Source organism: Poecile atricapillus, chromosome Z (assembly GCF_030490865.1).
Source record: "Poecile atricapillus isolate bPoeAtr1 chromosome Z, bPoeAtr1.hap1, whole genome shotgun sequence".
Classification (NCBI taxonomy): domain Eukaryota; kingdom Metazoa; phylum Chordata; class Aves; order Passeriformes; family Paridae; genus Poecile; species Poecile atricapillus.
The window spans coordinates 27234176-27247157 of record NC_081289.1 but is presented as its reverse complement, the minus strand read 5'-3'; the positions used below and the strand labels follow the sequence as shown (position 1 = coordinate 27247157).

The 12982-nt window shown below is 45.6% G+C and overlaps 1 protein-coding gene across 1 annotated transcript in view; it reads right to left on the bottom strand.

Annotated features, from left to right (window-relative positions):
- Positions 1-6017: 6017 nt before the first annotated feature.
- The window catches only part of EP300 (E1A binding protein p300), a 60315-nt gene continuing 53350 nt past the window's right edge, over positions 6018-12982 (bottom strand). The window contains exons 29-31 of the mRNA XM_058864589.1: positions 11857-12018; positions 11102-11383; positions 6018-9821 (exon numbers count right to left, since the gene is read on the bottom strand). Of these exons, the coding sequence (XP_058720572.1) occupies positions 7593-9821; positions 11102-11383; positions 11857-12018 (2673 nt within the window). The 3' untranslated portion in view covers positions 6018-7592. The remainder of the gene's footprint in view (positions 9822-11101; positions 11384-11856; positions 12019-12982) is intronic.

The window sequence follows — 12982 nt, the reverse complement described above, 5'->3', positions numbered from 1 at the left end:
TTAACTGCAGGTGGGAGTAAAGCAGCATAGAAAAGGTTCATTCCAAAGGTTTACCTTACATATGGATTGCTCTTCCACACAATCCAAAGGCTCTAACGTGAGGCTACAGCCTGTTGATTTAAACACAAAGGACTGTCACTATCCATGTGAAACACACTGAGAATCCAGGGTAGTGGTCACAGCCTAATTACAGAGGGACAGTGGTGGGGAGCTGGCAAAACCAGTCTGCAACTTGATCAGCAAATTTCCATAGCATCAGGGATCCTCCACATTCAAGTTTTCCAAACAATCCTCCAGCAATGTTAAAAATAGAAAATTCCTTTAAAATAATATAGTTAATAATGAAATAAATCATAACTACTGTTATTCCCTTGTAAATGCTAGACATTTCATGGCATGGCAGACAGCAAAGCTGTTTCCAGAAAAGACACAATACAAAATTAAAGGCTCATTAAGTCTTTCTACTGCAATGATCTTTCATGGAGCACATCATGAGCTATAACTGGTATGCATCCCCTGCTCCCTTCCCAGAGTGGAACAAGCAGCACTGCTCCCTTAGGTCACACACAGGCTGGCTCAAGGCTGCTTGAAAGCTTAAGTAGAAACGAGTTCTGTGTTGACACAGAACAAGCTTAAAGGCAGTGCCCACACCACAGCTGTTCAATTTTCATTGTAGTTCTAAATAAGCCTTTTCAATAAATAATAGCATTTAAATAAATTCGTTTTAATGTTAATCAAGTTCAATTTGATTGAGGAATATTTATATTCTTTTCCAATAATAAAAACTTCGTTATGTAACAATAATCATAATAGTTCTGTAAGGCCAGCTCCTTTCTTTAGGGAGACAACAGCACTGACAATCTCAGGTATCTAAAACCCAACACTTAGATTAGACTTCATTTTTCCCATCTCCTTCCCTACTGTTATTCTGGGCTTGGTCTGTGTTTTGACATCATTGCAATGAAAATTGCAGAAAGATCAGCATCAAAGGGCTGCTGTCAGGAGCAATGACCAAAGGTGTCCCGGCTGCAATGGGAGGGATTATTGCTGCAGGACAGGGGGCCAGGCTGCTTCCTCAGGCACTCAGCTCCAAGGTGTGCAGCTTTGGTACTTCAGCATCTGCTCTGTCCCTCATCACCACAACTTCCTTGAGGAGCATTGTCTCACTGGCTCTTTGTGCTTGTCTACTGGCACTATCTTATCACTCATGCTCTGGGATGCAGAGCTCATTTTCCAGGTCCCCAGGCTTCATAAATTCATCTGCTGCTTCTCCAGAGCCTCCTTTTTCAGTTTTCTACTCTGTTATTTCAAAGAGCTTATGAGAATCCTGGTGCTCCAGGGGCCTTTTTTCACTTCCAGCACTAAGTGGCAGCCATTCAGTTACAGGACACCCAAATTCTTGTGTGCAGTGGGAAGTGGCACATGGCTTTTGTAAGGCTTCTCCTAGCTGACACTGTGAGTAACCAAAAGACATTGAAGGGTTTAATATCTGTCATGAGGACTGGGAAGGGAACCATTTGGAAGAAAAAGTATTTATAGACACATAAGCCTTGGCTATACATTCACAGTACTGTCTTTGAAAAAGGAAAATAGGGTAGATGAGCTTGGAAAGCCAACAAGCAAACAGAAGGAATAATAGAAGAAAACATATTCTGCTTAACCTTTGGCAGACTAATTTTATGAAGGTAACTGTGAAATGAAGAGAGGTATGTCTTGCACTATGTAAGAACAGGCAACAGCCTACTTGGAGGTAGGAGATTTGAGAGGCTGCTGTTTTCTAGACCTCTCAGATCTTGCAGAAAACCCTTGTCAGATCATCCTTAATGTTACGCTGATGTTCTTCCACATTTACAGCCACTTGTCACTAAGTTACACTGTACAATAGATACAGTAATTGAATAGTTTGTATAGTGAACAAATAAGCCAACCCCAGACCCAACAGGCAACCCAGTTAAGGGCACAAATCCTAAGTTAGCCTGTCCTTCCTTGCTCTTTTACTACCACATTAGATCTGTCAATATATGTCAGCACAACTCTACATACAAATACTAATGAAATAGTGAATAATTTTTGTCGAAATTTAAAAAAAAACTCAAAAAACAAACAAAAAACCCCAAACCAAAACAAAACCCCAAAAAGCAACTACACCCATTTCCAGGGCTATTCTGACAAGGAGAGGGAAGAGTTAACTGCCTAGGAGATAAATCTCAATTTGAAGTGCTTATCCCATCCCAGACCCCCAAGAAATCTGGCTTTTGAGAGCTGAGATGTGCTGCCTCTTGATCCTTCTGCAAACTTTTCAAGGAAGACATGGGGCACCACCATGTCCTGCCAGGTCACCTTCTCCAGCAGAAAGGGCAGCCTGGATCAGTACATCCAGGTAATGGCAGAAGATGTTACACCATCCACAAGGCCTGACACAAAATAAGCTGTTTACCAAGGTGGAAATCCCTTTACGCATCCTTTCCCGAGTCCCAGTTAAGGGCTCTCTCACTGTTTGTGGTGACATGGGAGAATTGGGCCCACCTGATAAAAGAATGCTTTAAATCCTTCAATACAAGCTCCAACTGAGATAACAGCAGGCAAACAGAAGAGCACCTGAGGTGGTTTGGGGGTTTTTTTGTTTTGTTTTTTTAACTCATGAATTTGGAGTTATAACATCTGATGGCTGTAACTCAGGCCATGAATGTGGTTACAAGCCCTGGAAGTTTGGGTGGTGGTAAGACCCAGGTCACACCTCAGCCTGCCCTGGTTTTCCATCAATGGGCCTGGTGAGATTATCCACTGTATGGCTCCCAAAGCTTTGGTCACTACAACATTGTCCTGGGGCTCATTTCAGTGCCACACTGGTGTGGGACAACACAGATAATGAAAAGTAAACGTGAAGAGAAAAAAACCAAAAGACTCCTTGCTTTTCAGGGCAACAGAAGCTCTGCACTTTCAGCCAAAGGAGCAAGGTTGGCAATGAACTTTCTTCTGGTAATGACCTTCCAATTCCTGCTATTGCCCTGGGGACTGCAGGGGCATGAGGAGAAGCAAAATACCCACTGCCAGTGCAAGTGGTTGCATCCCACATAGCTCTGTGCTCCCAAGATATGCCAGAGCCTGCCACCACCCAGCACACCTGGGAAAAACCAGAGTCTGAGCTGTGCCAACTTCACCAGGAGCTAGGAAGGGCTTTAAAGATGACTGAGGGAGATGGTGCCAACAGTAATTTCTCCACCCTCCCTACAACACACTCCCTACAACAGGGAGAGTAGACCAGAGCCATGGCTGATTGCCCATCAGCTACCCACAGCACCAGTCATGGAACAGGTTTCCTTTCTATGTCCAATATCCCCTGCTGGAGAGTTAAAACCAAGACCCTGTTCTAAGGGAGTGCAACTGATGCAACTTGAGCAAACCATCAAAACATTTTGAAACAAAATGCCAGATTGCAGTCAGGCAGGCAAATGCTGATGCTCCTGCCACACTGGCCAGGCTGACAGAGCAGCTCAGTAGCTCTTCAGCCATGATGCAAGCACAGATCCTGCTACAATTTCTGTGGATGAAGCATGTTGTGCTTTTACACTTTCAGGGGCCAGGCTAGGCTGGGATCTATGGCACACCGCTTTGACAAGCTGAGGGAAGTAATGGCTCCTTGGGCTAACTGGCAGATACCCCAGCGTTGTATTGTAGGAAGGCAGCTTCTGAGAGGGTTTGTAAAAATAAACATTGCCCAGACACAGCACCCTGTGTCTGGTCTTCAAATAAAAGCTCATTTTTAGGGTAAGAAGCCTCATCACATAGGCAGAACTGGTCTTTAGGAGCACTCTTCTGACTGCTGCTGTCTTTCATTACAGCACCTGCTCCAGACTGTCCAGAGATGATGGGCTGGAGGCCTTGAGTTTGGATGAAACTGAAAGCAGCAAAAAGACCATCTTGGAAACAGGAGATGGAGTTTCTTTCAGAGAAACTGCGTATCATACACTGGAAAAAAATGCTGGAAAAATGAAACAGAAGCGGGAATGGCTGTCGCCATCACATCATCTACCTCAGCCTTGTCATGGTGCTGCCACTGCCAGTAAGAGGCCACAAGCTCTGCATTACGTGAGGCTCTGCCAGGCTTTGCCTGGGCTTGTCTTGACCTGCCAGGAGCTGCTGTAGCTCGTTTTGCTATTAATGACTAGGTGATTGCTACCAACATTGTCTTGGGCATGGGCATAGTAAATTCAGCAAATGGGCAGCACGGTGATGTGAAGACCGAAGCCTCTGTCAGATGGGGAGAGGCTGAGAGAGCTGGGACATTGGAAGGTCAGACATTAGAAAATTTACATCACTGAACACATTATTTGAGTATAACCATTAGCATAATTGTAACTGGACAATCAATACTGATTGGATTGCTAGAACTTTGAGTGTGGATTCTTTTTGCTGATCCAAGAGTCTAATAAACCAGAGTGAAACAACCTACTCTTACTTGGACACAACTGAATGGCAAGAGAGGTAGAGATGACAACCTAATCTTGTCATCACTCTGAAATCCTACTACTACTTGAAACAGCCATAGTAGTTCCTCAAATGGTGAGATCTGGTTCTCCAGTAGAACCAGGGAAAGCAGAAGTGGGGGGATGTCAGGAAAAGAAACCCTATACAAATTTAAGACTATAGATCATCCACACCACCTCAAAAACTGAACTTGACTCAGAGTCAGCACGTACAAATGGAGACAGAGCAGCTGTGCTGTTGCACAGAATGCATCGTGGCATCTTTCAAGCAAGTCTCTATGTTGGCATTTGAAGTTGGAAGATCTGTAGCGTGCTCTGCAAGGTCCCAGGACTTCCCCACTTCAGATCCTTTGATGCAGGTCAGGAAATTCTAACCATGGTTTGTGTGCTAACTCAAATGCACAAATGAGCACAAATGAAAGCTGTTTGCACTAAAAGCGTACAAGTTAGAAGGCTGGGCACACTTTTCACTTCACTAGCCTGTATATGGTTAGAAGGAATTTTATTTATGTTCCATCCTGAGAAGTCCCCCAAGGCTGAAAGCAAAACTAGGCTTTGCTTGATGGCAGGGAAGGAAGAGGAAAGCTTACTGTGGAGACTGCAAATCTAAACAATCCCAGGCTGCTGTCTTGCCATTTGACACACGGGGTTTTTTTTGCTTTCTGCTCTCCTTTAGGTCAGGAGCAGTCCCTCCCACTGCACCAGGGTAATTGTGGGCTTGGTGCAGACCAGCTCTGCACTATACTGGGGTGAGCAGTATGAGGTTTTAGCCAAGGGCAAATACCAAAGCCCAGGGCTGCTTTCCTTAAGCCTGCCATAAACTTCCCACCATCTTGCTAAAGGCTTGCCACCAACCCCCTTTTAAATACAAGATTCATTGTCCTAATTGTGTTTATATCCAAAACCCAAGCATTTTACTCCCACTTTTGAAAATCTCTAACATCTACTCACATTGTAATACACCATTACTTTTGTTTGGCACTTGGCTCAGCTTCCCATCAATCCATGTTTACCCCCTCCATCATCTTCCACCAGCAGCCTCCTGCGGTCAGCTTACTCATGCTATTTGTCTGGCATCTGCAGATACACTGATGCTCCCAAAACAGCCGGTGTTCGACAATCGTGCTCTGGTCACATCCTTGGTCCCATCTGGATCTTCCAGGTGCGTAAGGCCCTGGTGGTGAGTTATTCCCTAGGCAGTAAGTGCAGATGCACACCATACAGCTGGATTTTGGAAAGCCCTCAATGAACCAGCCACATCCACCGCAAGCAGCTTGTGCACAACACATGACATGACCGGATTAACTGCATGTGAGTGCAGCTGCGGGCGGCACACAACTGGGGTCACTGCACACATGCTCCATGGCGACAGCACATCTGTTCGGGAATGCCCCTGCATCCAGCAGGTCACCAGATGTGACTCAGGATGACTGGGCACCCATGCACTGTCTTGATGCGGCACCTGCCTGCTTACCTCCACACCAGCTTACCTCGTGCCCACACTTCAGTGGCAAAAGGCGCACAATATACTCCAAGTGAAATAGGATCTTTTAATATCACATATCCAAACAAATAGTTCTCATTTCAAAATGCAAAATAGGTCCTTTGAAGATCAGCTGCTCCCAGGCTGTGTGAGCAGGGCGGGGCACAGCTGACTGGCACAACTGTCGAGGTCAGACCTCATTTCTTTGGTAAGATACATGCCGGGAACAACGCGAATGCAGAGTTGTACCAAAAGAGTCCATTTAGAAGACTAATTATTACTCCACATCCCTTATTAGAGATTTGCATTTTAAAACAGTCATATACATTAAATAGCTCTCCGATGTCTAGATAGCAAACATTTGAAGTAGCACATATCCCGCTACCCCCACCATTTAAAGAACAAGCAACACATGTGGGAGAGAAGGGAAACATTAAAAACAGGCTGTCTGTCTCACACAGTTTATTTAACAATAGGTAATAAGAAATCAATTTTAACAGTCTATACAGTGATCGAAAGTTCTTATTTATAAGTAACCAACTTGAATTGCATGATATACAACATTTGAGGGTTTTTTGCTTTCTATTTTCAAGTTTTACAGAAAGTGGAAGAGGATGGGAAAGGGGCACGGGAGAGAGAAAGCAAGCATAAAGAAGAAACCCCAGGGATTTTTCTCAGGTTGAAATAATCCCGTTGGAATTGTTTCTTACCCTCTTTTTTATGTTTTTTTTTTCCTTTGTTAGATGTAAAAATAACGAAAAAAATTCTTTCAAGAAAACAGAAACCACAATATATATACTACATCCATTTGGCAGCTGCCCCTGTGTATTTCCAAAAATGTTGTCTTCTCTCTACATGTACAAATTACTTTAATACTTGAAGTTTTTTTTAAGCTCAGACTCTTGTATAGAAAATTCTTGGAGGACAAAAGTAGACTTCAGGAGGGGACTGAGTTATTTAATATTTTTACATTTTTCAAAGAATTGACATATTTCCACCCAAAGAGGAAAAGATTGGTATTTATTTTTATATATATATATTTATATATGTAATGTATTTTTAAAGCAACATTAACCCCTTTTGTCCTCCGGTTTTAGGAAAAGGTTCTCCTGTGTTTTTCTGTTGTTCTGTTTTTGTGGTGGTTTTTTTTGCAGTGACATGAAGAAAAACCAGAATAGGGAAAATGTTTACCATCTGCCTCAGTAAATAATAACTATCAATATTACATATTTTCATTAATTTAAAAAAAAATAAAACCTATTGGAGGCATGAGCAGGGCATCCTTTGGTACACAACCAAAAGAACACCTTCCTCCCCCGACCTCCCCAACGCACACGAGGAAAAAAAAAAGCCAAGAAAAAGGACTGGTTATGATTCCAGCCATAACAAAAATATATTCTTTGTACTCTACTGTCCCTCAGGTTCGTTGTCGGTTTGTTTTTAAAACCATAAACTACTGCTGCAGAGTTCAGATGTGTTCCAGGGAAAAATGTCGTTTTAGCTAAGAAAGATTCAAAAAAATTTGTCTTCAGTACAAAAAGTCTTGCGAAAATAAGTTTTTTTTTTATTTTCTTTGTTTTTTAATTATTTTTTTTTTTTGCTCCCAAAATGCTACAACGTGTCTAGTGTATGTCTAGTGTACTCTGTGAAAGGTTTGAATTCAAGTCTGAGTTCTCGGAGCTGAGCCCCAGTTCCGTGGCGCTTGTACCATGGAGGCCTGCCATGCCAGGATTGCTAGTAAGCTGGGAAAGCATTGCACTCTGGTCCGGGCTGGCAAAGTGCCCTTGATCCATGGGGTTAGCCTGGGCAGCTACCAGTCCTGGATGTGGGGAGCTGGTCTGCGGGGAGACGTGGTGTGGAGAAGGCTGAGGCTGCATCCGAGGGGATGGGCTGGAATGAGGGGGCTGGGACTGGGGCCGCGGTGAGGGTACAGGCTGCGGAGAACGCACTTGATTGGTGAGCGATGAAGGGAGCTGCTGGCCCTGGAGGTGCGGGGACTGGGCCTGATTGGGGAGCATGTGCTGTTGGGGGCTCATAGGATTGGGCTGAGCTGGGGACCCCATCTGCTGCTGAAGCAGCCTTTGCTGGAAAGCCTGCTGCAAACTGGCTCCTGTCTCTGCACTCATGGCCTGTGGAAGCTGGCTTATTTGTCCCATGTTTCCTTGCTGCATCTGCTGCATGTGATGCTGCATTCGCTGCTGCTGCTGCTGGGGATACCCGACACCCTGGGGCTGCTGAAACTGGTTGTGGTTGGCCATCCCTGGCCCCAGCGCCGGTCCCGCTCCCTGCTGCTGCTGCTGCTGCTGGTGGCGCTGCTGCTCCATCATCTGGTGCCGTCTCATCAGGAGATCTCGGAACTGGGGAGCCATCCCCGAGTGATTCATATTCATCTGCTGCGCCTGAGGATTCATCCCAGCCATGGCCTGCTGTGGCTGCTGCTGCGCCTGCTGCTGGGGCATGCTGGGCCTCTGCACTCCTGCTTGCATGGGGTTCATGTTCTGCATGGCGGGGTTGGGGTGCACCCCTCCTTGCTGCCCTTGCATGGCCTGCTGCGGCTGGAGCCCCGGCTGCCCCTGCGGGATGCCAGGCTGCCCCGCCATGCCCTGTGGGTTCTGGGACCCCGCGTACTTGGCTGCCCGCTGCTTGATGAATGCAGCCAGCAGCTGAGGGTTGGAGTGAAGGATGTTAAGCACCTGCTGCTGCTGCATGGGTGAGCTGGGAGACCTGAGAGTCCGCAGTAGGTTTTGTAAGGCCGCCTGGGGCAGAGGTGGTTGTTTGGGCTGAGCAGTGCCAGGTACCTGACCCATTCCTGGCTGAGGGGCCATATTCATCGGCTGACCCGGCTGAGCTACTGACATCATGGATGGTCTCTGCATTCCCGGCTGCAGCTGAGCTTGGGGTAAGGCCCCCTGTACCCACGGTGGCTGCTGCTGAATTCCTCCTGGCCCCATTCCTTGATCTATATGGCCACCAGGACCTCTGCCTATCTGTGGGGGGTTCATTCCCATTGGTGGCATCTGGGGCATCTGGTGCTGAATCGGCCTTTGGAAGATCTGAACATGTGCCATCTGGCGCTGGGTCTCTGCCGCCCGCTGGATCTGCATGGCCATTTCCACTGCTGCCGGAGGAGGACCCTGAACTGGTGGCTGTGGTGGCTGAGGTGGAGTCGGAGGTGTCACCTGGCCACCTGCCTTGCCCTGGGACACAGCACTGGGGGGCTGAGTTCTTGGCATGGTGTAGGGTGGCATGCTGTTGGGAGGTGCAGGCTGAGGCTGTGACACAGGCTGGGGTGGAGGCTGAGGTTGCGGGGTTTGTGGTGTTGGGGGCTGCTGGCCCGTTGGAGTTGTCGGCGTGGCCGGCGTGGGTGAGGGCAATCCTTGCTGCTGGCCCGCCACACCCGTGCGCTGCATGCTCGCCATCCTCCTTCGGAGCATCTGCGCCTGCTGCAGGCGGTGCTGGAGCTGTTGCTGACGGAGCTTGTGTTTGATGTTGAGGCAGAAGGGCACGGGACACTTGTTCTCCTGGCAGTGCTTTGCGTGGTAGCAGCAGAGGGCAATGAGTTGCTTGCAGATGGGGCACCCTCCATTGGTCTTGCGTTTGCAGCCTTTGGTGTGTTGGACAACCCGTTTCATCTTCTGACAGGACGGCAGCGAGCAGTTGGCGTTGCGACACTGGCAGGCGTGGACCAGAGACTGGATACAGCGCTGGATGCTCAGGCGGCGGGAATCGCCAGGGCTCTGCGTCGTGGCCGTCTGCTGGTTGTTGCTCTCGTCGTCTAGACCGAGGCCTAATTTTTCCATCTTGTGGTCATGGTTTTTAGTGTTATAGCAGGTGATGCACAGGTCATAATCCTGAAAAGACAACAAAGGAGGAGTTATCAGTGTTCCTGAAACTCCATATGATAAATGATGTCATGCCACCTCAACAAATTACTCCCAGTCTGTTGCAGGCAAATTGTTGCTCTAGGGAAAAATTCAATCTTTCATGCCATGTTGAGGTACTAGAGAAGGAATGAATCCAAATTATAGCCAGGGAAAGTGTGTGGGTGTAAGGGTGTCTGGAAGCTACACAAATATATAAACCTTGAAAAACAAGTTGGCTCTGAGCTAGTAAATCCCACATTATTCAGCTGGGCCAGAAAAATCCCAACAGGAAAGGAGAAGAAATAGGCAGGGGACGAATAGCTGCTCATCTGCTTCTGCTTCTTCAAAAGAAGAGGGCAGAAGAGGTACCAGCTTTCAAAAAAGAATGAAAGCTGCATTTTCAGTTTGCAGATGTGAGTTAAACAACAGAGAGTGGTGAAAGAACAGAAGGCATTCAGTGAAAGCAACAGCACACGAGTTTGGGTTCCGTAATTGATCTTTAAGTAAAAAACCTAAGTTCTCAGGATTTACTAAACCATAGAAAATCCAGACTTTACTTTCTGGTATATACCAAGAAGGTAAAATCACACATGCACACGTGTGTGTGTATTTATTTATATATGTAACCAGAGGAAATAGAAGTATCAAATTGTAATTAGGATCAAATCTGAGTCAGTCATTCCCTTCCAGCAGGCTAAAAAAATAAGTTAGAAGCCAGATACATTGATAATCCAGCTTCCAGTGGGCATTGAACCACTAAAACCCCTGGACTTGATCTTCAAACACACTGGTTTTGCAAACACTTCTGAAGACACAAATGCTGTTTGCAGCATTCTACAGAGTAGTGAAGGAGTCACAGGAGTACTGGGATCTGACTTGCAGCACAGCAGAACCTCTGTGCCAGTAAACCAACAGTGCCATCTTTACAGAAATACTGCAGCCCCACACTTCTGACTCTGGAAGGAAAATGTATGCATTGCTCTTCAGAAAAATCAGCTAATCCTACCATTCCAGCTAAAGCCATGGCTACAGTGGCCAGTTTCTTAGGCGGCAGCACCTTCAGCTCTCCACAAGGCAGAAATCACACCAAGCAGCACATTAGGAGAGCCACTTGTTACAGAAAATGTTTTCCCTCCTTTGTGAACTACCAGCAGATGAGCTGCACAGATCTTTTTCTGCCAGTTACTAACGTGAAACCAGTTCAGATAAAGAACAGTCTGGGCACAAAGATACAGGAACAGAAGCAGGGAAAACTTTACCAAACATACCTCACAGACAGTGCAATGCCATCTGGTCTCCACATGATGCTTGCACTCATTGCAGGTGTAAACAAAGCGGTCTTGGCTCTGGGTATGCAGTTCCACCAGCATGCACATGGTTGACCACTGAGCCCTTCGTAGTGAGGAGAACTCCAGGTGCTTGTCTCTAGCAAGGGTTAGGAAAGCATCACGCCCATCCATCAGGTCACATGGAATGAGCGGGTCAGGCTCAATGATGGGGGGCAGGGAGTTGGCTGCAGGGCCAGCAATGAGACGGATGACAAAGAAGACCTGAAAAATAAAAAAGCTTATTATGCTAGCACTTATCAAGATGTTTTGATCACCAAACCTCATTACAGAGTGTACAGTTCCAGGATCAGCTAACACTTGAATGACCTGCCGCCAGGTGGGGTGCTTGTGAGGTCTGGGAAATCTTGGACCTGTGGGTGCCCTGCAGGTTCACTTTCCTCTGAAGAGACAGGAAAGGGGCACTGAACTGAACAGTAACAGTAGAACTGATGTGGCCATCTAGGAAGGTTAGGAAGTTTTGCATATAAAACCAATAAATGCACAGCTGCATTTATTCCCACTTCCCTTGCAGCCAAGAGCACCCAGACTTATTGGTACTGGTCTGTCTGGGTGAGCCACTCACTTCTCCAGCCAAACCTGTATAATTTACAGGGCATGACTCTGTTTGAAGTATCAAAGCTTTGTACACCTCTTTACTAAAGTAAAAAAGCGTTCCTCATTCAATCAGCTCTTACCTCCTTGTGCTTCTCCATAGTGGCATACAGCTTTTGGGAGAGGTCATTGGACACATTGGGCATGCCAGGCTTCTTCTTATTGCCACGACTCAAGCTACTCTTGTTTTTACTTGTCTTCTTATTGTTCTTCTTTTTGGCATTTTTGCTGTCTCCTTTGCTCACCTAGCAATTTTAAAGACATTTTATGTCAGGTATCTAAGCAACACCACATCACCAATTTATTATTTTTACATATTCTATAGCTGCAGGACAAAACACACTTCACAATCATTTACTCTGAAGACACATAGTAGGGTCCCCAGAAACATTAAATTAATTCCATTAGAATTACTCCAAAAATATATCAAGATCAGCAATACATACACGCAAAAAATATTAAAAGTATAGATATTCAGGATGTACAAGCAAAACATTATATAGTGAAACTTTTTTGTCTGTTACAGCTACACACCCTTGGATGACCACAAAGGGGTTCAGTAGATGAATTCTCATGCAATTCAAAGGTAAAAATAACTGCCAAGTGCAATTCATACTGAACTAAACAAAGGTAAGACAGACTTAAACCACCTAGATTTAGTTTGTTACAGCTCTGACAGATTTACTTTTAACAGACTACATTAAACTGATTTTGGAACGAAACTGTTGTTCTGCAACTTCTAGCATGCACCTGTCACATACCCTGCAGGAGTCAAACAAAACAGGTCACCTTAATTTCAACTATATTCTGTTAGCAATGAACACTTTATTCCTCACTGGGCTGCTCAGAAAACCCCTCAAAATCCCACAGCATAAGATGATCAAGGATCAAAGTAATTGCTAGCCAAACAAACACTTTTCCTAAGCTTGAAATAACTTTGCAAGAATGGAAATTCCCAGTGAACATGGATAAATATCATGTCACTTGACAGTACAGTTTATTATTGCCCCTTCTTCAAGAGTGCAACATAGGAACAATAAAGAGTTAAAAATACTTGTAGTAATAATAATAAAGTTAAATAGTAATGTACTGCAAGCTTGCCCTACCTCAGGATTTTGGAGCCAAACTGCTGTGAAGGCTCAACTTAATATTGACCAACCTCACAGACAGCTAAATGATCTTTCACAAGTGGTTTCTGGGTGTATTAGA